This window comes from Tauraco erythrolophus, chromosome 5 (genome assembly GCF_009769465.1).
Source record: "Tauraco erythrolophus isolate bTauEry1 chromosome 5, bTauEry1.pri, whole genome shotgun sequence".
In the NCBI taxonomy this organism is placed as follows: domain Eukaryota; kingdom Metazoa; phylum Chordata; class Aves; order Musophagiformes; family Musophagidae; genus Tauraco; species Tauraco erythrolophus.
In genome coordinates, this window is record NC_141469.1 from 2,655,364 (window position 1) to 2,679,875 (window position 24,512).

The 24,512-nt window shown below is 51.9% G+C and overlaps 2 protein-coding genes across 3 annotated transcripts in view; one reads left to right on the forward strand and one right to left on the reverse strand.

The window, feature by feature from the left end:
* SLC4A4 (solute carrier family 4 member 4) overlaps positions 1-12,394 on the forward strand; it is a 143,512-nt gene extending 131,118 nt beyond the window's left edge. For both annotated transcript variants that reach the window (XM_086611328.1, XM_086611329.1), the window contains 5 exons: positions 962-1,030; positions 1,940-2,113; positions 4,221-4,382; positions 11,072-11,151; positions 12,289-12,394. In XM_086611328.1, the coding sequence (XP_086467454.1) occupies positions 962-1,030; positions 1,940-2,113; positions 4,221-4,382; positions 11,072-11,151; positions 12,289-12,394 (591 nt within the window). The remainder of the gene's footprint in view (positions 1-961; positions 1,031-1,939; positions 2,114-4,220; positions 4,383-11,071; positions 11,152-12,288) is intronic.
* Positions 12,395-19,217: 6,823 nt separating this feature from the next.
* Positions 19,218-23,385, reverse strand: GC (GC vitamin D binding protein). The gene is made up of 12 exons (XM_086612187.1): positions 23,328-23,385; positions 22,420-22,489; positions 21,829-21,961; positions 21,537-21,748; positions 21,048-21,180; positions 20,840-20,934; positions 20,610-20,739; positions 20,313-20,515; positions 19,963-20,095; positions 19,747-19,844; positions 19,355-19,487; positions 19,218-19,271 (listed from the first exon to the last, which is right to left on the reverse strand). The coding sequence occupies exons 1-12, from the start codon at positions 23,383-23,385 to the stop codon at positions 19,218-19,220; spliced, it is 1,452 nt and encodes a 483-aa protein (XP_086468313.1).
* Positions 23,386-24,512: the final 1,127 nt, after the last annotated feature.

Genomic DNA, 24,512 nt, shown 5'->3' on the forward strand with positions numbered 1-24,512 from the left:
CACGCGGAATACCAACACAGCTCACCCAAGGAAGCAAAAAGTCCAAGAGAAGGATGAATTAGCAATCAAGAAGCTCATGGAAGGTGATAGGAAAGGAGACTCGGGAGGGATGAGAAAAATGTAGGCAGGGAAGCTTTGATCTGGGATGGCACATGGCTGGGTGACCTTGGTGCTCATGTGCTCCCTTGGCTGTTGTCGTTGAGGAAAGCTTTGTGCTTCAGGTTGGAGGGACAGATACTCATTCTGGGGAGCACATATGTCGTTACCGTGCTCCTTCCTTGCTTCCGAAGGAGCATGTCCCTGATGGCAGGACCAGTGATGGAGGAACAGGCAGCCCTTAGCACTCGAAGGAGCAGGAATTGGTGTTTGAAAGGACAGTTCCTGGCACTGAAGAATGTAACTCGTGGTCCTGTATTTGTGAATAGTTATGGATTAATGTGAGCGAAGGATGGAGCGATTAGAGGTTTGGTTGGCATGACTGTCATCAATGAGGTGGGACTCAAGAGAAGAGTCTTTCTGGATGGGTTTTCATGGCTGCCTTTTCTTCTTCTCTGCCTTCTGCTTCTGGTCTTACCAGAAACCAAGGAATGAAAAGCAGTTTGAAGCTTACTGGGACACCTGTGCCTCACCTCTTCTTTAATGTGCCAACCAGAACTGTCCGGCTTCGTTCCCGTTGGTTCTTGGAGACACGTCCAAGTGCCGGTGAGGTGGCAGAGCCCAGGGCTCCCTGGGCCCCTGCCCTGCTCCTCAGCCCTCCATTGACCGCACAAACATTCCCGCAGCTCTCAAAACACAGCGGAAGGGTCTCTGGCTTTGTTCCTCTCCATTATCCCCTCGCAGGTGCCGTTTGAGTCGATGACAGGCTCGGAATTACGTCCCCCCCCCACCACCGCCGCGGGTTAACGGTGCGCCGTGTACGGCAAGGCGGTTCGCTCAGTTTCTCCTGCTCTTCCCCCCGCAGTTCATTCCCATGCCGGTGCTCTACGGCGTCTTCCTCTACATGGGCGTCGCTTCCCTCAACGGCGTGCAGGTGAGTCCCTCGGAGCGCCGGCTCCTCGCGGGATCTTCTCCGGACCATGGCCATCATTCACCGGGCTGGGGGTTCTCTCACAACCCTCCGGCCTTTCCCTTCTCCTTCCCCTCCTCCTTCTCCTTCCCAAGAAACCCCGGGGAGGGGAGCGACTGTTGCCAGGCGTTGCGGCTAGGAAGCTGGAAGTGATTCTCTTGTTTTTCTGGCACCCTATTAATAGTGGCTTTTCTTTTTTAGCACTTTTCTTGTGTTCTAACAGGAAAAGACTGCCCGTTCTGTGAGCACCATGGGAATTTCCCTGGGTGTTCTTTGAAACGGCCCCAGCTTTCATGGATTGCTGTGCCATCAGTGTGGTCCAGGCGGTGGGCAGCGAGCCCACCCCGGGGCAGGGGACAACGAGGGCATTGTCACATTGGCCCTGGGGTCGGTTCTCCTGGAGGGGATCTCCCCGGCGCAGGTGGTCAGGGGACTGGGCAGCGTGTTTTTCCCGGCTCAAGGGTGTTTTTCACTCGATGAGAAATCCTGATTTTGGTTTGACTCCAAGTCCGTACGGTCCAAGACGGGGTGAGGGACGCTGCCAGATAAGCTGCCCGTCTTCCTCGCTCTTCAGTTTGGGCATTCATCTTTTCTTCCTCTCTTTTGTGGGTAGCGGAGCGCTGCCTTAAAGAGAAAATTCTGTGTAGACGTAGGACCTTTGCTTGGGACAGCTGAGTTGAGATGTTTATCCCACACTGCGTTAAGCACAAGTCGGTCGGGATGGAGAAGCTGGGCTGGGTTTTCCGCTGGGTTTCTTGTAGGGAAGGAAAGCAAGTCGATCCGAGGTCCCGCTTCGTTGTGGAATGATGCTTTTCTGACTCTGCTTTGGGTACCCCGGGTCTCATTTACATGTCCGTTTCTTTTCCTTCCCAGTTCATGGATCGTCTGAAGCTGCTCTTGATGCCTCTCAAACACCAGCCTGACTTCATCTACCTGCGCCACGTCCCACTGCGCCGGGTCCATCTGTTCACCTTCCTGCAGGTCGTGTGCCTGGCCCTGCTCTGGATCCTCAAGTCGACCGTGGCTGCTATCATATTCCCTGTCATGGTAAGGGACGTCCTCCTTCACATCTCTCCCTTCCACAGCCCAGTCAGAGCCTCTTGTGAGCAGACAGATCCAGCCTTTCCCTATGAAATCCCCAGCTCCGGGCTCTGCCTCCGTTGGTGGCACTGATGTAAGACCGCACGGGGTCAACGTTGCCGTCGCTGCCTTTACGTAAATCCTCTGGGGAAAAGGAGCTTGGAAAGTTCATTTTTTTTTTTTTCCCCAAGAAGGTGTAGTTAGTTTTGGCTGTTTCTGCCAAGGTTAGATTTGCCATGTTTTCTCCTGGAGCCGCATGGACGAATGAGAGATGCATCTACATCAAGGAAGGGGAATAGTGAAAGTTTTCTGTGCAGTTAGATTATTACTGGAGCTACAGACACAATTAGCCACTTAGACCAAAGGAAAACCCAACAAGTGTTAAGGGGTGTTGATATGTGCACTTAACCTCAGGCATCAAAAGCTTTGATCCCAGATCCTAAGTGAGGGACTATGGAGTAGATAAGCTGGAACAGTTGGGAGGAAGGCGGCCGTAGGGCCAAACGGATTGAGCGTGGATCCAATGGGACCATTGCCGGGTCTGGTCTCTGTCTCAGAGATGGATCAGGCTGCCACAAAGTCAAAGCTTTAGGAAACTCCCTTGAGAAACGTGGGCCCAATGTCACCTAGTTTCAGGTTTTACGGACAAGTAACATCTCCATTGTGGGTGTCGTTGCGAACTGCAGTGCTTATTTAAGGGAGAGGAGGAGGGAAAGCAGAAACCAGAACAAGGACAAGTGTTTGTTCTCTGATGCTGGTGAAAAGAGAAGAGGAAAGATAACACCAATAAAAAAAAAACCACCTCCAAATGTCCTTGCTGGGACACATGCTCATATATCAAGGCGTTAAAAATCAGCAGTTCCCCCTGACGCGCCGCTCCGATGCATTTTCATGGCTGTGTTGTACTGCTGAATCCGAGATCTGGACGTGCTTTCTCTTTGCCCATAATAGAGAGAACCTGAGTGAGCCCTAAGTCTGCTGAGGTTGGTTATGATGTAATAAATGTGATAAAACTCAGCGAAGGTACAGTCACAGCTTCGACGTAGCTGGATCTGATGACAAAACCGCTGTTACTTGCACTCGTGAACAAAAAGATTGGAAGCTTCCAATTTGTGAAGATCCAGCCAAGGGCCAAACCTCTGTTTATTTGAAGGAAAAGCACTTTTAATACAGAAGTAATTCATAATGGCGTAATCACGGGTGTCTACATGGCATCATTCCACCCCCTGAGCAATTCCTCCCTTCTCTAATCATGTCTGAAGTTACGCACGTCAACGCTTGACGTGCTTTCCTAGGAATTGTTTGTGCTGTTGATCATCGTTGCTCGCAACAAACTCTTCATCTCAAAGGCAATCTTCAGTGGTTGGGAATGGGTTGTATCTTCTAATAGCCAAGTCAGGTTTTCAGTCTGTTGGTGTACCCTTCGGTAAAGCGTTAAGTGTGATCTCGGTAGGCATCCAGTGGTGGTGGTGGTAAACCCAGCGTCGATGTAACCACCTGTTTTGGAAATGTCCCTTCTTTTTTTTCCCAGTGCCTTTGATTGCAGTCTTGCACCAGAAAAAGCTTTTCCTCCACTTCCATGCAGTCACAATCCCGGTAAACTTGCTTCTGCAAACTCTGAGGGCACAGTTTGGCCCTCGTCTAGTTTCTAACGAGTCCTTAAATCTGGGGAAGTGGTGAGAAAAAAATCAAGAGAATGACTCAGGCTGCCCCTGTGAACCTGCATACATAGGCTGAATCCAAAAATAAATGAAATACTCATGTTTTGTCTCTTGAGTTTCTTGTTTTGCCCAATGCCTGTCGGTTGGGTGTGAAAGATGACCTTTGTCTCTACAGGAGTATGAAGTGGTTACATACTCTTTTCTGTACCTTGCTCCTGTTTAATCTGACGTGAAGGAGTCACAGTTCAGACTTGGAAGTCGACGGAGATATCCCAGGTGTTCACCTTGTTCTGCGCGTGTTCGTTTACAACCACAATTAAAGCCTGTGGGATTAAGCGGCATCACGAGGAATGCGCAGAGTGTTACCAGCTCAAGGTAGAACATGACTGTGAAATCCTCCTCTGCCTTTTCAGATCCTGGCGCTTGTAGCAGTCAGAAAAGCCATGGACTACCTCTTCTCCCAGCATGACTTAAGCTTCCTTGATGACGTCATTCCAGAAAAGGACAAGAAAAAGAAAGAGGACGAGAAGAAGAAGAAGAAGAAGAAGGGCAGTGTGGACAGCGACAATGACGACGTAAGGAGCTTTCCACTTGTGTTGTATTACTCATTTCTAGCTCGTGAACCCCAGGGGATGCCCGTGCCCCTCCCCAGCTCTGGAGCTGGGGGTTTCCCAGCCTCTTGCCAAGCCAACCAGCTCAGTCTTTTTGCTGCTGCAGTAAATGGGCCCCGAACACAACTTCTTTTCTACGTTGCCTTCCCTTTTCCAGGCGTCACCAGCCTGTGATGGTTGGTGCTTGCATTGCCCAGAACGAAATCATACTTTCCACAAGAGCACTAGGTACCTGCTGAGATGGTGGGCCCTTTACTAGAACACCTTTCATCACCCTGCCTTGTTCAGCTTTTCCTTCCCCTGCCATTGTCTTTTATATTTTAGGAGGAGAATGGTTTTCGCCAGCAGCTCTGTTACTTCTGAATATATTCCCGTTTTCTTTCTTGATGTTTTTTTCAATTGCTCTTTTTAAAAGCAGAAAAAGATGCGACTTGTCCTATTGCAGGAAGGACTGTTTTCTATTGATAAGACTCATGACCTAAACATCTTAAAAGCCTACATGCCCTTCAGCAGCACACTTTTTGGTCCTACCTCAGCTTGCAGCATGCCCTAAAATCGCCAAACATAGCTGCTGGTGTCATTACTAAGCACGATGACCCAACTAGACCAGATCTACGTGCCTTAGACTGCTCTATTTTTTACTGTATGTATAAGAAGAAGAAATGTAGTCCTCGTGCCTTCAAACGTTCTCCTACCCAGGTCTAGCATGAACTCAAATCCCATAAAGGTGCGTCGAAGCGCTAAGCGCAGTGATTATACAGCACTTGGTATAGCAAGTGGGAGCTGGCCGCGTCCGTCAGCGGGACCTTTTGCAACGGGAAAAGGGAGCTAGGCTTCAAGAATTTTAGGCTACGCAGAGAATGTTGAGCATGACGTCCCTCGTTCTGCCAGTATAACCATCCAGGGTGCGTGAAGAAAGGCTTTTCCTATCATGGAACCGTAGAACGGTTTGGGTTGGAAGGGACCCTAAAGGTCATCTAGTTCCAGCCTCCCTGCCATGGCAGAGACACCTTCCACTACACCAGGTTGCCCAAAGCCCCTTTCATCTTGGCCATGAACACTTCCAGGGATGGGGCAGCCACAGCTTCTCTGGGCAACCTGTTCCAGTGCCTCACCACCCTCAGAGTGAAAAATTTCTTCCTTAGATCTCATTGAAATCTCCCCTCTTTGAGTTTAAAGCCATTGCCCTGTGTCCTGTCACTCCATGTCCTTGCAGAAAGTCCCTCTCCAGCTTCCTTGTAGGCCCCCTTTAGGTACTGGAAGATCTGGAAGACTTTCCTATGATGCAGGCAGAGGTAAGGTCACCTAAAGCTGGGGGAAAAAAAAAAAAATCCCATTTTAACACAGCAGGAGGTACAACTGAGAGGGGATCACACTCTGGGAGAAGGCAGTCAACAGGAAAAGTCAAGTGGCCTTTTCTCGAGCACTCCTGCCCAGACCACTGACCTGCAGCCCCCAAGTTTTGAACCTCAGCCTGGCATGGTATGGCAGAGCTGCGGCAGCACCAGGCGTTGGTCCTCTCACTCCCTGGCATCCTGACTTGATACAAAGCGGGTGACAGCAGCCTCCCCAAGAAGCAGCTGGTGGCTCACTGTGCTTGCCAGAAGAGCTGCTTGCAGCAAAGCCTGAGGGTGACACTGCTGCCACCAAACCGGAGGGTCACGGGTGCTGTGGGGTGGTTGTGCCTCACTGCGTGATGGAAGGCTATCGTCTGCACCCCATGTATGCTGGGCAGATCTACCAAATCAGCCCTTCTTGCAGGTCAGGTAATACATGTGGTGTCTTCAAGGGGAAAACGGCAGCTCCGGGAGTTGCCCCAGAGTGACCCAGTGCCTGATCTCACCTAAGGTTGGGAGGACAAAAGAGGCAAGCTCAGTTCTGGTGGAGACCAAGCTAGAACCTCAGTCCTTCACGTGAGAGCTGGATAGCACCTCTGCACAGCTGTGTTAGAGCAACAAAGTCAGGCTGTTCCACTGAGGAACACGTGCAGAGGTCTAAAGTAGAGCATGTACCAAACTAGGAATTCCCTGGGTGAGGGTGCAGCCTTGTAGGAGGTAGCCTGGTTCCACACCTTGATCAAGCAGGCTGAATCCCAGCTGGGAAGGCTGACTTGTTACTCAGACAGCGAGTTCCCCTTCCCCATCTTCCCTCTGGTTCCTGGGAAGCCAAGGGCAAGGGTCATCTTGGGCAGATAACTTTGGCCAACCTGAAATGAGAGAGAAGGCCCTACTCCACGTAGTGAGTAGCCAGCAAAGGTTTGGCTCCATCCCCTCCTCTTGACTGGTTTGAATCCAGCACTGTTGCGTCCTGAGCCGTGGCTACCATGGCTCTGCTGTGTTTCAAGCTCTCTCCTCTCTTCTCAGGCATTCCCTGAATTTCAGGTACAGTACGTAATCGAACGGGTAAGAGAATTTCTCCAAAATGTTGGTTCCTAACTCTTCTTGGAGTTTTTTTTTCAGCGCTTGCTTTTACCAGCTTCCTGAACGTAAAGCACTTGACCTTGTTGGTTTGATTGTTTTGACCCTTTCCCTTCCAGAAACGTGCCCCCACCCAGTTAGTCGCGTGGGATTTGGTGAGCCATACGCCGAGCGGAGTTGGGCGAAGAGAGTTGCCAGGCGGTGCCGATGCGGGTGCCGTTAGACAAACCAGTACGGCAAACCCCGGCGGTAGCGGAGACGGCTTCCAGCACCAGTTAGGACTCACCTAAAGTTCTCAGGGGGGTTGCTGGCAACCAGGGGCAGCCGAAAAGCAGCTGCAAAGAAAGATTTTCAGCCATCTCACCATTTTTCCCTCCAGCTTGTCTTGACACAGTAGGAATCGGTGCAACCGGTCGCTCCGTTTGCCTAAGGAAAACTCAAGCGTCTTGGTTTTTTTCTCGTTTTATGTCAGAAAATGTGTGATCCAAGAAAGGCCAGGCAGTTCTTTTTAAAAACTCTCGGGCCAGTATATTTAGCATCAGGGTCCGAAGTGCTGTGTTACGGTCTTTCCGCCCCTTTGGAGCGTTTTTGCCAACTGCAGATAGTTTTTCTGTCCGTTTCAGATGGTGGAGTTGAAAGGAGACCCTGAGCGTCGGCATTGCCGTTGCGCAGACTTCTTCTGTTAATTTATTAGCACTAAGAGAGTGCTCTGCTGGAGAGGTTACCCACCTCTTGTGCTCTGCTTACAGCCTGGCCCCAAACTGATGGAGATTTTGGGGTGGCTTTATTGCTTGAGGGCTTTTCTGCAGAATCATCTTGATTTGAGCGATGCTTATCCCTCAGCCTCGTCCAAGTACTCCCGAGGAAACATTTTGCTATTGGAGTAGGAAGTACTGCACTGGATGTCAGTTCTGTTAAAAGAATAATATATGTTTTTTAAAAAATAATGCAGGGAGAGCGATTCTCTGGCCTCTGTAATGTTTTCCTGCCCTGACTCGAAGGTCTGCGTCCCTCCACCCCAGCGTTGTGCTCAGTGCCGTGTCTAGTTCTCTCCAGGAACAAGGACGTGTTAACATTTCTGGGATATGCCACCTTCCTTCCTCTGCCTGATTCTGCCATCTCAGCCTTTCCTTGCTTAGGAGAAGTTACTTTTATTTTTAAAAAGCAAAATAATTCCAGGTCCCTCCTACAAAGCATCAGCAGGTGGAGTATTGAAGCCAGTGGGGTATAAATCATGCTGGTACCCAAAGCCCGGGGACCCCATGTACGGCTTTTCTCCACACTTGTGCCTCTTCTTGGAATCATACAGTCATAGAATGGGTTGGGTTGGAAGGGACCTTCAAGATCACCTCGTTCCAACCCCCCTGCCATGGGCAGGGACACCCTCCACTACACCAGGTTGCTCAAAGCCTCATCCAACCTGGCCTTGAGCACTTCCAGGGATGGGTTTGCTGTTCCTCCTGCCTGGCTGGAAGTGCTGGATTCTTACAAGGACCCTGGATTTGATGGACTGTTTAACTGTAAATAGAGGTGCAACTGGGACTGGGTTTGACTTCACTTAAAATAAAAGGGGGAGTTGAGACAGTCCAGCTTAAGGAACCTGTGCCATATCGTGTCTGGCCCTCGTCCTCCTAGAGCAGTTGGGAAGAAGAAGGAAAGCAGTTTTATGGAAATCACGGCAGGATGAACCGTTCCGAAGAGCTCTCCCAGAAACCAGTGCTCTCCCATTTCTGCCTACGAATGCGTTTTCCAGTTGTATTTCCTGCAGCCCACTCCAAGCTGAACTGGATGGTGTCTTATAAGCTGGTGGCAAAGGAGCTGGTGGGGTGGGGAGAGGGGAAAATAACACTTGGGCAAGATTATTCTTTCCATCTGTTTTCCTTTCGTAGTGTGAAGGAAGAGGGAGAGTGGGGTGCAGTGGGGAGCCAAGCCGGACGATGCTTTTTGAGTTTTTTTTTCTTCTTTTCTTTTCCTCCTTCCTACAGAAACTATACGAAGGATAATTTTAATTTATGGGAGACGATAAGAGAGCGAGCAGTGAAAATATTCTAAGACCTTTTACACGTTTCTTTCACAGTCTGACTGCCCCTACTCAGAAAAAGTCCCAAGTATTAAAATACCAATGGACATCATGGAGCAGGAACCTTTCCTAAGTGATAGCAAACCTGCCGACAGTGAGTAGAACCAACCTCTTGCATGCCTGCTTGACTCTGACTTGCACTACAAATATATATATATATTTTTAGAGTGATTTTTTTAAAAAATAAAAAACCATAACTTTCCTATTACTTGAAAACTCCTTTTTCTTGTTCTTTTTTTTTTTTCCCCCCCCTCTTTTTTGATTTCCAGGCCTTTGATTTCTGACAGCTTTTGGTTTACGTGAGCTTTTTTTTTCTTTGCTCGTTACAAAATCGATGTTGTTCCTTCTGGTGCCTCCAGCTTAAGCGCTTCTATCCAGCTACTAGCCGGTCTCTTGGCCACTCACTCTCTCCTCCGCTCTTTCCCAACCTTCCCCATTTTGTGTTAACTCTGCTGATGGTTTGATTATTTTTTTTTTTTTTTTTTTTTCCCCTCTGAGCCTGCTGTTCTGGATTTGCAGCGTGTCTAAACCGCATCGCTGTCCCGTTGCTGTTTGTTTCCTTAGGTGCCAAGCAGTTGTCCTTAGGTGCCAAGCAGTTGTCCTTAGGTGCCAAGCAGTTGCAAAAATCAGCGCTTAAAAGAGTAATTAAGCGTGGCATTGATCCGGGTCGCGCGTTAAACTGACAAGTGATCAGTCGAGCATTAACCTGTTTCCCTTCTTAGGTGATCTGCTTTTGTGCTCTTGCGTTTCTTTGTAATTCCTGACGTTAATTGATGATTAGCATCTTCGTTTTCAGTCGTTTCCACTTTGAATGTCATAGTCTTTTAAGTGAGGAATCGGGAATGACAACGGACTTGAGGTTTTTTTTGCCTTTGCGCTGACTTTGTAAAATAACGACGAGCGATGGGTGCCGTCTGGAGAGAAATATGCTGTTTCATCCTGTGATGAGAGGGGAGAAATAAATAGCAATAGGGAGAGTAATAAATGAGTACTGCTTGTAAGGCTGATGATTTCTAGGAGCAGGACCTAAAACCACAGATCTTGAGCTCCTTAAACCATCATTGGAGTGTAAGAGCTGCTCCCCAAGTCCCTTGCCTTTCGGTGGCTTAGGCGATCTAAGTGGCTCTGGTTTGTAGCTACACGTAGAGATTGGCACTCCAAAAGAAAGTCCAAGAGAAAGAAGTGCTTCTTTGACCATTTAGATATTCTCAATGTGTTGCTGATAAGGAAAAGAATCATGGAATCATGGAATGGTTTGGGTTGGAAGGGACCTCCAAGATCACCTCGTTCCAACCCCCCTGCCATGGGCAGGGACACCCTCCACTACACCAGGTTGCTCAAAGCCTCATCCAACCTGGCCTTGAACACTTCCAGGGATGGGGCAGCCACAGCTTCTCTGGGCAACCTCTTCCAGTGCCTCAGCACCCTCAGGGTAAAATATTTCTTCCTTATATCTAATCTAAATCTCCCCTTTTTCAGTTTAAAGCCATTGTACGTTTTTATAATCCAGTGATTAATTCGCTGTTTTTTAATTAGAAACCACACAAAAAAAAAAATAAAAAGAAAATAAAAAATCAGGCCCTTGGAATAGAAGAAGTAGCTGTAATCCAGCAACACCGTGGTATTGTCCTTGAATAATGCTGTGTTCCATGATTCAAGGTTTATTACTAATAGTATTACTGATATTAGCTTTCCTTCAGCAATAGCAAGAATAGGATTATTATTAAGAAAGAACAGTTCCCCACACCGGATCGGGGAAGGAAAGCCCTTGGTGGCCACATGCCACCTATCTCCTCGCAAGGAGTTTGGGTGCGACTGTGAGGAGTGCAGGATAACTTAAAAAGTGTAGATGAAAGGTAAGTGTCAAGACCTAAAGGTGGTGAAAGTCTTGGGAAATGAGTCCTCAGGTCGCGTTGGCGCTTGGAGGAGTTTTATCTTGGAGGAGAGAGAGAGAAAAATTGAGTATTTTTTATTGACGAGCCGTGAAATTCGTCCGGCAAGTGGCCAGCAGTAAAAAAAACATTGCCAAGTAGATGAGAGGATACTGGAGAAACTGAGGCTGGAGGGTACTGGAGAAACTGAGAACTGGGCTGGAGAAACTGAAGCCGTCAGCGCTGCGGGCAGTGACAAACGAGGCTTTCTTCCCTCCCCGACAGGAGAAAAATCACCGACATTCCTCGAACGCCATACGTCGTGCTGATACGATTCCTTTCCTTCGGTCCCACACCATGCCAAGGTAAGCACCCAAAAAATGTGCTTTAGAAGGATTCCTCACAAGCAGCTCAGCTTGCCTGTCCGTGTACCAAAAGTCATCGAGAGAAGGTTCCTGTTCCCCTGTAGGAAACTCTTAAAAAGCACTTGGAGAAAATTCCCTACGTAGGGTTGCAGCAGCCCAAGTTGATGACCAACGCAGTCTTATTGGGATGGGGCACAGAGACCCTCCACCAGTACCAATGGCTGGTTTGAGGTCTAAACCAGAAGAAAGATGCGAAGCAACTGGGAAGGGTCTAGAAAACACACCTACCGGGGAAAATGAAATTCATTAGGATTGTTTAGCCTTTTTAAGAAAAAAAAGAGTGAGAGAAAATTGGTGTTAAATTGCTGTTGCACTTTGCTTCAGTCATGTACCAGGACATTGCCAAGAGGAAGCAATCCCTTTTCCCATGTCTGTGGTGGAAAACAGAGTAAATAATAACACTGTATGGTATAGAATCATAGAGTGGTTAGGGTTGGAAGGGAGCTCAAAGATCATCCAGTTCCAACCCCCCGTGGCCAGGGACACCCTCCACTACACCAGGTTGCCCAAAGCCTCATCCAACCTGGCCTTGAACACTTCCAGGGATGGGGCAGCCACAGCTTCTCTGGGCAACCCGTTCCAGTTCCTCACCACCCTCAATGCAAAAAACTTCTTTTTTGAAGTATGAGCCGATGCAAGGAACCCGTACTGGGAGCCGAGCATTTGTTCCATTTCCAGATGTGACGCTGTCTGTGCAGTGTCCCAGCAAGTCCCGGGATCTGCGTTTTTTCCCATTTTACGCCACTTGCCTCTCTTTATTTCTAAAATGCCCATTTTACAAATAAAATGGCCAACCAAGGCCAGGTTGGATGAGGCCCTGGGCAACCTGATCTAGTTGGAGATATCCCTGTTCCTTGCAGGGGGGTTGGACTAGATGACCTTTGAAGGTCCCTTCCAGCCCTAACCATTCTATGATTCAATGATTCTGCTGTGCACTGGAGGTTATTGTACTTTTTTCAGGATTTGAGAAGGAAGCTGTGCTCGCAGAGGTCCCAAGCACGGCTGACGACGTTAGGAGTGGCCGAGGAGCCCGGAGGTAGTCCCCACGCTGACCTGCCCTGTCTTTTCTCTTCGCAGCCCTCCACGAACTCCGGTAAAAGTCGTGCCTCAAATTAGAATAGAACTCGAGCCTGAAGACAGTGGTTATTTCTGGAGGAGCAAGGGAACAGAAACTACTTTGTAATTTGTCTGTCTGGTCAATCTTTTACGGAATTTGTCACTAGCCAAATATTAAAACGCTCTCTGCTCCCCACCCGCATAAGTAAATAAGACCCCCCCCCCCAGCGCTGCCCCTCCAAATCTCCTCCGATCCCCGCTCTCCCGCGCCGACCCGGGCTGGATTTTGCCTTCTCCGTCGCGTCTCTCCCGTTGGCGAGCGGAGGGCAGAAGCGTTGAGGATACGGTGTCGTAGCCGCGGGAAGACGTCGGAGGACCCGGCGTGGCTTTGGTCGGCGAATCGGTGAGCGTTGGGTTGGCTGTCTCGCCTGGCAGGACAACACCGACCGCCGGGCTCAGCCCACGTCCCGCTTCCGGAAGATGCTGGAAAGTGCTGCTACTACTAACTTGCTCTTAAAGCCCGTACTCGGAGTTAACTCGGGAAGGAAAAGGAAAGGTACTTCACTCCCAGCGCAGACAAACCGTTGCCATCGCTGTAGCCTGTGTTTTGAAACGTCCCTTTCCTATGCAATTATTATTTTTTTTTTTTTTTTAAAAAAGGAACACTTTAATGGACTTAATCCGTCAGGTACATTGAAGAGTGTTATTTTCCTAGATTATTTTGTTTAAATTATGGGGGCCTAACCTACGACTTTTTTTGTTTTGTCAATTTTTTTAACCTTTTTTTAATTACTGTAAAGAAAAAATGAATTTTTTCCTGCAGCAGGAAACATATAGTTATGAGTAGTTCTACCTCTTATTTCTAGATGCCAGGCTTTCTGTAAAAAAAATGTATTGTACCATATATAATGTGATTTTTACAAGGGAGAAAAAAAAAAAAAAAAAGAAAAAACACCACCACACCACAATCTCCAGGACATGGCATAGGGCTGGATCAGTCTGATTAACACCCTCAACTCTGAAGCATCTGTTTTACTTAGGGTTATGTTATTTTCTTTTTTTCTTTTAATAATTAATCTAACTTGATGATGAAGGAGACGAGATGTCAGTTCAATCTCTTGTGATCTAGGAAGAGTCTTAAATGTAACAGTGGTAGGTGAAATACTGACCGGCGACCGTCGGCAGCGGACAGGTGCCGACTGTCTTGGTGGTGTTGATTTCCGACGCGGTATCGCTCCAGTTATTTCTTTTCTTCGCGTACGCGCGAAGACCCCGGCTGCGGTTCAGGCACGATGACGGCGCAACAGAGGAGGAAGACGGCTGGAGACAGCCTGCTGGGACGTTCACCCCAGTGCTCATCAACATCTGCATCCTTGAGCATCCCACGCCTGTTGGCCATCATCTACAGAATTTACCCTAAACCTTGACTGCTCGGTCCTAGACCCGTCCGTCCGTACAGGGTGATGCATCGATACCAAGCAGACTGGGTATGGGCACACCTGGACTTTTGGTTTTAAATCAAGTGAGCAAATACCACCCTGGGAGAGATGATCTCTCCGTAGCACGGATGTGTGTACTTGTGCGTGCATGTAAACATGCATCTGGGAGATTGGGCTTCACCAAGATAGTTCTTTGATGAAACCTGAGGACTACGTGTAACACAGGGAAGCCTTCATGAAAAAAAAAAAAAGTAAAAAAGAAGAAAGTATAGCCCTGCTGTGAGGGCTGATTCCCCATTGGAAAAAAATCCCACCCCAGAGGACAGGCACGTTGCTGCTGCTTCTGTCCTTCGGAAACCAAAGTCCATGTTGGTTAAGTAAACAGAACTTTCTGATGGTGCTGAGATCTTAGTATGCCAAATTTGAGCATCTCCTCATTCGCAGTAGCCGTATAGGCAACAGGAGGTGCAGAATGGGGCAACTCTTCTTTCCCAGATGGTCCGTAGGAGCGGTTGGCCTCCTTACTTCCCCTACAGCCCCTTGGTTAAGGGATGAGTTGATGGAGACCACCATGGTTGGAGCTTGATCTGCTGCCAGCGGTGGTTGCTGCAGGCAGTCGATGGAGCCGCAGAGGCACCCAGCTGTGCACGCACCTCCTTGTGTCCCCACCTCCGTCTCAAGGGTTCTTGGCTTCGCCTCCGATGAAACGTGCGTTGACTCTGATGGGCATCCCGGGAATCCAGTGCGAACCCGCTTTGGAAAAGAAAGGCTGGGGAGACGTCAGAAATGGCTAGAAAAGGAGTGGGTGTAACCATCCTTTCCACTGCTATGTCCCGTGAGCTGGAGGACAGATAACACGGGGAGCACGATGCCGGCTTCGACCAATGGTTTCCATCCCTTGGTGAACACGAGTCTCTGGCTCCCGGGGGTTGAACGGACCCGAGCGTCACTTACGGAGTACACGGGAGCTGCTTGCGTGTTGCCCAGACCTTGGACTTGTAGGAATCCCAGTAAGTGACGGAGGGAAAACGAAAGCAGATGAACGGAGCGAAGCGGCTGTCCCACTCCGGGTAGGCTCCCCCTTCCCGTCGCCGGCACCTGGCGATGCGTCTCCACAAAAAAAAACAAGGTCTTCCACTTGCGAACCGTGTTAAATGGACTTGAAATGGTATCGACTGCTGATCTAGATCTTTCTCTCTCTTTTTTTTTTTAACTTTTTATTTTGCCCTGAGGGAGCCGTCGTACAGAGGGCGGCGTTGCGGAAGGAACGGAACAAAGGTTTCTGTAGCTTTCCATGAAAAACGCACGCAACTGGGAATGGTTCCTTTCCATTGCCCTTTCTTGTCTGGCTGTCTCCTCTCTTGGTTTTTATCGAAACCCAACACGGAGGGAGCATCCAAGAGCCGTGGTGGCACCGGGGCTCGGTGGACAGGGAAAAGAGCTGCAGGTGGCACAAGGAACCTTTCACTGGGCTTCTTAGACCTTTGCAAATAACTAATTTTCAACCAGAATTAGGTATTTTGTGGGAAAAGCCTGGATGAGCACTTGTTGGGAGTAGATGTGGAGACCCAAAACCCTCTGGAATCAGAGGAGACCGTGAAGGAACAAACTGCCCAGAGCAAAGCAAAGCCAGGTTCCACCTCGCTGTGGGTGGTGACCCAGCTGCAGCCAGCGTCGTCCCGGCCCCTTGTAGCCCCCACTTGTCATCATGGCAGATCCATCTTTGTTGGGTTTTATTTTATTTTTCATTTTTTTGGAATCAACGCGCACTTTCAGATACTTTTATTATTGTTTTTAATTCTCGTTGAGTCTCTGTCTGCTTTGGAGGAAAGAATTAAAATTTAGTATGAAATGAAGTGGATCAAGATGATGGAACAAAAAGGAAAAAAAAAAGCAGAACACATTTCAATATATTAAAGTGATTATTTTTTTTTCCAGTAGTATAAAACATGAAATTCCTTATAACATTATAGTATTTTACAGTTTTATGAAGCTTTCTATTGTGACTTTTATGGAATCAAAAGATGAAGATGATGAGATATTTTAGCATTTATATTTTTCAAAATTAAATGTATACTGAAAATAAAGTAACTTTATGCATTTATTGGAGAGTTGGTGGGTTTTTTTTTTCCTCATTACATACTCAGTCTTGTTCCGTTGACCCAGCTCACCATTCCCACGATTGCTGTTTCCAAGGGAAGATGCTCGCTGGCAGCTCACCCGGAGACTTTGGAAAGGTCCCACAGATAGGCGTGGAAAGTGTAGGGAAAGTCTGGGAACAAACCCTACAGGGGTTTATGGCTGTAAAAACGAGGTTTAATGATAGAAATCGAGTCTTTTCAGATAATATCATATCATATCAGCCTTTAGGAAATGATCCGTAGGGCTCCTGCAGCGTGGCCGGAGCCATGGCGGTGGCGTGCAGCTGCCCCGCATGGCCCGAGGAGGTGGGATTGCCTGGCATGATCCTCCTGCGGCGGCCGCTTTGGCGCTCCGGCAAAACACTCGGCGGCGGAAGGAGGGTCCCCAGGGCAAGGGGTGGCTGGGGTGACCCGGCAGCGCCGTACCCACCTCCTGGGGACAGGTAAGGGTGAGCCCTGCACAGCCTGGGCTTCTCCGAGACACCTCTGGGCTGAAATGGCTCATGGCCAAACTTCCCTTTTTGCAGGAATTGTTTTTTTAGCCAGGAATAACCGGCAGGGAGGACGTGGGGCTGGAAGAACCACAACTGTCACAGCCTTTCCGGCTCCACTGGCATCACCAGCAGCCATCCCAACTTCACAGAACTGTACCGGGGCACCAGCTCCTCCAGAAACCTCATCCCTTCCAACCGTGGGAGGAGATGGGGCCATTAAAGCGCTTGTGTGGCTCTTTGGAGCAAACTTTTGAGTAGGAGTCTTGTCTTGCTGGTGCCGTGGTGGTGCTGGACCAAGCTGCAGGTCCCCAGAGCCTCCCTGTGCCCAACCAGGCGCCTTGCTTCCGACACCACTCATCTCTGCACTCCTAAACTGGGACCAAAAGCCACGTGTTGCCCAACATCTCGTCCCTTTTGTCAGCGTGGACAGTGTGTTGTGGCATTTGGGGACTCGATTACGTTTTGGGCAGCTACTTCTGCACCTGGGTACCTGGGCATGTAGTGATAGGACAAGGGGAGATTTAGATTGGATCTAAGGAAGAAATTTTTCACTCTGAGGGTGGTGACGCACTGGAACAGGTTGCCCAGAGATGCTGTGGCTGCCCCATCCCTGGAAGTGTTCAAGGCCAGGTTGGATGAGGCTTTGGGCAACCTGGTGTAGTGGAAGGTGTCCCTGCCCATGGCAGGGGGGTTGGAACAAGATGACCTTTAAGGTCCCTTCCAACCCAAACCATTCTATAATTCCATGATTACTCTTTGGGGTAATAAATTACTTAATCCTTGCAGCTGCTGGGAGCCCTGGGTGTGAGCTGGACAGCACGAGCATCACCTGCGAGCCGCTCCCTCCCTTATAAATCACTGTTTCTCAGTTGCCAGCTGCTCAGAAGCTTTTGTTGAACCTGTTTTTTTGGTTGTCTGGGGCGTCAAGCCAAGAGGAAAATACTTGCTCCTCCTTTTGCGAAAGTGCTCCATGCAGTACGAAAGAAAAATAAAATGAAAAGGAGGTAGGAGCCCACTTATTTGTTGGTTTTTTGTGTGGTCGAAGTGGCTGGTGGGGGTGCTGCTGGCTCAAAAGAGCAAACTCTGGCCTGAATGGCTGGGGAGAGGAGGTACTGGGGAAGCAAACAGTGCTGGGGGTCTTGGAGGCAGATAAAACTAATGCTTTTAACTGGTTTTTAACACTTTTATGGATCTAGGAACTGATTTTTTTTTAAAAAAAAAAAAAAAGAGACAGATGGAGGTCACGTTATTTCCTTCTGTACCGAGTGAGTCTGCCCTGCAGGAACAAATTACTTGACACTCACATCAAGCAGAAAACCCACTACGTCCCCTCAAAAGGCCGGCGATGCCATGATGATGTTGGAGGTTTTTTTCCAATTATTTGGAAAAAAGCTCCTGCTGCGTGTCAATCAATAAACGCTTCCGTGCTTTCCTCTCCGCGGGAGCCCGGGCATCGCTGGGATGGGCTGCGAGCAGCAGACAGGTAAACCCTGGGAGCTGGTTTATTGAGTGTTGCTGTTTTTTCAGTGCCTCGAGCAACTCACATCCCACTTTCCCTGCTCCAAAGCTCTCAGTCACGTTATTCCCATCCTGCTGCCGTGCCTGCAACGCCTTGCTGCTTAATTAGTGCTGTCCCAGCCGTGCAATTAGGGTGACCAACAGCTCGAGATGACTGTGGCTGGGCATGGTCTCTGCCTGGCAGCAATATTTGGTTTGGGATTTGGTTTTTAATCTATCCTCATTGCATCACCTGTCCTGACGTCCTGGCACGCTCTTCCTCCAGCTTTGGAAGTTGTCTGGCAGAAAAGTGCTGGACGTGGCCTGAGGTTTACCAGGCACCCCAATATTTGGGCAGATGGGCCGGGAAGGGGTGCTCTGACCCTCAAGGATGCTTTTTTTTAAAAAAAAAAAAAAAGCAAGCCACAAAAAACAGAGACTTTACTGCTGTTTCCAAGCCTTTGGAAATGGATTAGAGAGCTGTCTCCGTAAAAAGGCAGGAAGCAAAGCTGCCTCGTGCCCGTTGCGGCGCTGAGGGCAGGAGGAAGGAGATCTGATAGACAAAATGAAAAGAAAAACCAAACCAACAGCTGCACTGCAATGGAGAGGGGAGAAGGACAGTGGTGGGGGACTGGATGGGAATCCCTCGGGATATTTTTGCGGCTGAGCCTATGCTCCCGGCTGGCATCAGCTGAAAGCGGGCGCGCTGCTGTGCCAGCCAGCCCGGGCTTGCTCAGAAGTCGATTGATTTTAATAAAAAATTGGTTTGTTTTGGTTTTGGTTTTCCTTTACACAGCAATCCACCATGGGTTGGGTTGGGTTGGGTATTTTTTCACTGGTTTCCACGTACGGAGTGACAGCAGCAGAGGCTTTGCCGTCGCGGAGCCGCGTCTGCCTCGTGCGACGCTGGCACGTCCTGGAGCACGAGCACGTTTCCCAGAAGCAGGCGCACGGCCGAGGAGGTGTTCTTGGTTGGCTGCTGGGACCTCCTCCACCACCACCTCCTCCTCCTGCAGAGCCGGGACTGCGCCCCTCCCCAGCCCACCCCAGGGGGCAGAAAGCCTTTCGAGCAGCAGCAAAGGTGCTTTTTTAAGTCTTTATTGGGGCTGCAGGAATCCACGGGCGGTGTTGGCGGCAAGCGGCCGGGAGCCGAGGTCTCGGTGGCACCTTCCACTCCCGGCACAAGGCAACGCGGGCATCTTCCATGACTCCTCGGGCCCCGTTCCCTCCTGCTCCCTTTCCCTCCACTTCTCTGCATGCCCCACAGAGCTCAGCCCCCCAACCCTCTTTCCCAGCCCCATAACTCCCCCCTCCATCCACGCACGTCCGGAGAAGCGGTCCCCCGATGTCAGCGTGCCGGACCACCACCCTCCGGGCACTCAGCCCAGCAGGCAGGAGCCCCCCTCGCACACCTCTCCCAGCTCCGAGCTCACCTGGAAAAGGGGGAAAAAGAGGTGAGGGGCAGCCCCGGGTGCGAGGGCCGCCGGTGCGAGGTGGTGGGGGGCCATGGCTTTACCTTGGAGGCGCAGTAGAGCGGGGGCGAGTTGGGGGGGCAGCAGGTGGAGGCGAAGTCGGCTCGCTGCTCCACCAGTCTCCCCAGCAGCTCGGCGCTGGCCGCCGGCATCGTCCCCGTCAAGCTCTCACGCAGCCTGCGGCGTGAGGGCCGGCGGGGTTTAGCGGGGACCCAGGGGGGTGAAATACCCACACTGGGTTTTCCCGAGGGGGAGGCAGGTGCGGGTGGCAGCAGGAGTGGGGTCGAACACCCCGCAAAAGGTGCGTCGTGTGCTTCCCCATATTTTGCCGCTGGTTAGGCTCAAAACCACCGGCTCCGTTGGTGCAGCCTCCAAATTTTGGCCAAGTTTTGATCACCGATGCTGATCCGGTTTTGGGGCGGGGGCAAAGCCTTACCTCTTCTTGAAGTCAAGGAAATTTAACTTGTTGTACTGCCCGCAGAGCTGCTTGGCCTTTTCCAGGATGGAGGGCAGCTCCTTTTCCATCCGCTGGCGCTGGGTGGCAGAGGGTGGCTGTAACCGGGCTGGGAAAAGCCTCCGGAGGGATTTGGGAGGCTCAGGGCTGGGGTAGGGGGGAGCAGGGGGAGCCAACGGAGCCATCCGTGCCGCTCACCTTGCCGTCGAGGCAGGCGGAGGGGTCCTTGGCCGAGCAGCACTCCCCCCTGACTTTTCCGGAGGCGTCGTAGATCTTGGCGAGGAAGGCTTCGGGGACGCTGGTGTGCCGCCGTGCCAGCTCGAAGAGGTACCTGGGAAGGGGAACAAGTCACCGTGCCGGATTTTATAATGGGTGCTGCTCAGCATGGGGTGGGGGGCTGCTTTCCGCATCTTCGTGCCGCCCCGGGGTGCGATACCCCAAGGGAAGAGAGGCTGCTCCCCCGGTTATCCCAAGAATAATCAAAGCAGGTGAGGAAGACAAGGGGAGAAGGAAGGGTCAGTGGCTCGGCCGTGGCGGGTACCGCTCACCTCTTGGCGTGGCGAGCCCCCTCCTTGCCGCAGAGCTGCTCGTCCGTCGGCTTCGGCGGCTCCGGCAGCGCGGGGGCGGGCGCCGGCGGCAAGGCCGAGATGCAGAAATAGTTTTGCAGGAGGTTTTTGCCCTTGCAGCAGTCGGCAAACCGTTCATCTCGGGCCGCCAGCGTGCCGCAGGCTTTGGCCGTGTGCTCCGATAACTGCCAGGAGGTGAGCAGAGGGCGCAGCGGGCTCTACGTGAGGCCGCGGACACCCGCTCTGACGTGGGGTCCACTCCCCGAGCCGTTCCCCTACCTTCTTCTCCATGCAGTCCTCGGCCACCGAGTCGCAGCAGCGGGATAAGCCCTCGGCAGCGTCTTCTGCCAGGGGGAAAAGGTCCTCGAAGGCAGCGCCGGGCGTCTTCTGGGCGAGGGCAGTGAGGTAGCTGGGCAGGCACGGGGCACGTGAGCAGCTCAGCTCCCCCTTCCCCTGGAGCAGCCCCCGGCAGGGGTTGGGGCATGGTGGGGGAAGGTGACATGGTGTACCTGAGGGCCACCTTGTCCTTCCCGTACGTCGCCAAGCGGGAGCAAAGCCGGTTCGACATCAGGGTGAGGAGGGAGAGGGTTTTCCTTGCCAGTTTCTGCCACAAGAAGAGGGATGGAGGTGTCCCACGAGGGAATGGACGGCGTTTCCCACAGCAGGGCCCGGCAGGGAGCAAGGGTGAGGAGGATTCCGTGGTCCGAAGGGACTCACCTCCTTCAGGAAGCAGGCAGTGGGTGCGGAGGAGATGCAGCAGGTGGAGACCATGGAGAGGAAGGAGCGGGCAGAGGCCAGGAGCACGGGCAGGGGCGTTTGGCTGTAGCTACTGGCGTACTCATGCAGGAACCTGCAGCAGAGGAGAGCTGGGAAGACTCCAGTGCCCAGTCCCATCAGGAGACGTGAGGTTTTCTGGGGTCTCGTGGCTGCCCAGAGACAGGAGCCCTCTCTCCGGTGAGCACTCCGCATTGCCAGCTTACTGCAGGCTGGTGGCCCCTCTCCAGGAACCCCTCAGCCTGTCGGTAAAACCCCGTTCTTGGGGCTCGTGCCAATGCAGGACACCCCAACCTTTGGCTCCGGGGCACTGGGAGCCTACGGACACCGAGCGGGGCAAGACCCGGAGAGGTTTGCTCGGCAGCACCCAGATGTCAGCCTGCACTGGCACATGCCCAGGCTCGACCCAGTGCCATCCTCAGCCTGGCTAACCTGTCTGCAAAGTCCTTGGGGTCCTTCTGGAAGTCCTGGCAGAGCTCCTCGTTGGAGGGCTGGAGGTAGCGGGGCAGTGGCTGGGGTGGGTGCCGCAGGGCGGCCAGGCACAGCTTCCGCTCCAGCCCCTCGTTGGCACAGCAGCCAGCCGTGCCAGGATGCGCCGGGAAGGGCGAGTCCTCGCCGCAGGATTTGGCTGACAGAGCTGAGGACTGCGGGAGGGAGAAGGGGGGGTTACGCGGCAGTGGGGGGGCCCGTGACCAAACCCACCCCCTGGTTTGAGGATCCTCACCCCGGCATCGTAGCAGGAGGGGTCGGCACCGTTGGCGCAGCAGGTTTCAGCCAGGGAGACGATTTCGCGGGTGAGGTGGCTGATCTCCTGGAAGGTGGCGTTGGAGAATTTCCTGCTGTTGGCCATAAGGGTCCTGGGAGAGGGGAGTAAGGAGAGGGTGAGCTGGCGGCACGGTTCTCTCGCTTCCCAAAAAAATAAAAATAAAAAGAGAATCACATCGCAGCGGTGTTCTGCCCAAATGGGCTTTAACGCCGACAGCCGGCACGGAGCAGCCGCCGCACTGCCAGAAATAGCGGAGTATTCCTTGGAAAACAGCTGGGAAAGATCTGCAGAGGGTGTCAGGCTGGGGCTGCCTTTTCCAGGGGATGATGTGCCAGCTCTGTTAGAATTCCTAATTATTTAGGAACCTAATTATTCAGAGGAGTTCAAAAATGGAGCAAAGTTTTCTCCTATTAGGAGCGATCGGAGTCCTCGTTTGCAGGGAATGACTAAATCTTCCCCTTTCTAAGATTGTTTTTACTGAATTTTTTTCTAGTCTTGGCTTAGGTGCTGAGTGTCCCAGGAGGGCAAATAACGGCAGGAGATACCTACAGAGTTCGGAAGTCCTCCTTCCCAAGGGTCTGGAACTCCTGGCAGACCTTGTCCCGGACATAATCTTTGCCTGTAAGTGCAGAAAAAGGAGGATTTGTGAGCAGGATTTGTGCCTTGGCTCGCTCGGCCGGTGGATTTTATGCACTGGAGGATGGTTTTGGGGGGTTTTTAACACAGTTTTCTCCAGCCAGGCTTGGTGGAGGTCCCTGGGGAGGTGCTGCAGACCAGCAACGGCTGCTGCTGCGCTGCCGGTCTCGGAGAAGCATCTCCAGTAGCTGGGCTGCTGCTCCAGCACCGCAGGTAAGGAGCGGGACTGGGGGAAAACCAGGAAGAACCGTCATTAAAGCAGCAGGTGTGTTCGCTCTGCGTCCTGGGTTGTTTTTTCTGCCAGGGTTTGGGGACTGTGGGGACAGGACCATGGAGGACAGGAGCCACCCAGCAGTGAAAACATGCCCGGCCACCTTCCCATCCCTGGAAAAACTCGATCGATTTTTGCTACGAAGCGCATCGGTTAGACTTTGGGACTGGCGGGATAAACGCTGATACCAGTATTTACTGGTGTTGCAGCGTGGAGCAAGGTCATCTCCCCCAAAGCGAGAGGTTAAGCGCGGTGACGCCGAAGGTCACATTGCTTCGGTGGGAAAGAAAGGGCGAGGGGGCTTCGGCAAGACCGGAGGCACCGGGAAAAATGGGGATGCCGTGGTAAAAGGCAATTCTCTGGAACCAAAGGGGTGTCCCAGGTACCCAAACCTCATCCCACACCTTCTCTTTCCTCTCTCAGGTTCCTGCCCAACCGTTGGGCAGTGGGCTGGGGAGAAGAGAGGTCACCGAAAACCACCGGAGCTGACGGACGCCCACCTCGTGCCAGGGGGAGGGCGAAGCCCCGGGCGCGCGCGGAACGCCCTTACCTCGGTGCTCGGCGCGCGCGGTGGCCAAAAGCAGCAGCAGGGCGAGAGCTGCCCTCATCTCCAGGCCCGTTTCCCTTCTCCTGCCGAAAAGCGGTGCCGGGAAAGCCACCCCTGGCATTTATACGGAGGCAGCGCTGATTGCCGGGCGAATGATTAACGGCGGGACCGAGGGCGAGCATCCTTCACCCGCCTGCCATCGCCCGCGTGCCGGCGCCTCCGGAATCAGCCCGGTTTTAATCATTAACCAGGCAAAAGGGGGATGCGGTGCCATGGGAGACCCTTCCCGCGACGGGCACAGCAGGAGGAGGTGTGCGCGGGAATGCGAACGGTCCTGCCCTCCCCATGCCAGGACGGAGCCCGCGCTTTTATGGGCACGAGCGCACCAAACCCTCCTGGGGTGGTGATGAGATGGGGACAGCTGGGGCTCCGGGCCACGGTGGCCCCGTGCCGTGCCCTGCTCCGCTGTGACCGTGCCATGCTGGCGCTGGGTCAGGGTGACTCCCACCCGAAATGACCAACAGTGGATGCCCGAAGGTTCGCCACGGTGCTTTTCCACCTCCTTGGGCAGGCAGTGGAGCCCCTTGGGAGCGGTGGGTGGCATCCACGGCACTGGCAAGGTGCCACTCTGGCACTCAGGGAAAGAGGGAGTGTGGAGTCACCGGGGTCAGCAGCTTATGGATTCAGCTTGTGGGAAGGCGGACGGTGGGCACCGTGGCCCCAGCCTGTGGAAAAATAAATATTTAGCAAATATTTATTTCCTATAAATAAAATATTTATGACCACCCTGAGTCAGCGGTGTTTGCTCAAGCAACCAGCTCCCCTGGTGTGGCTTCTGGGGGGTTGAACAGAGTGGTTCCACCATGGGGCAAGCTGGGTGGCAACTGGAGCCACCGCATCTTAAATATCCCTTTTTCCCGGGGAGAGTACAGAGCGTTGGTAGTTGTTGGGGGCGAGTGGCATTGGGACTGGTTGCTGCTAGTTTTGGGCAACCATCGCCCCAACCTCACCATGGTGGGCTTGTTTCTCGGGATAGTTCGGGGATAGCTGTGGGCTAGAGGTGGCTCTGGGATCTAACAGAGGTGAGCAGGACTGTGTGCATGTCCAGCGATATGGGGAGGTGGGTTTTCGTGCTTTTCTGGGCACTCAAGGGGCTTTTCCCTGCAAGCAGCTCCACCTGGATCAACG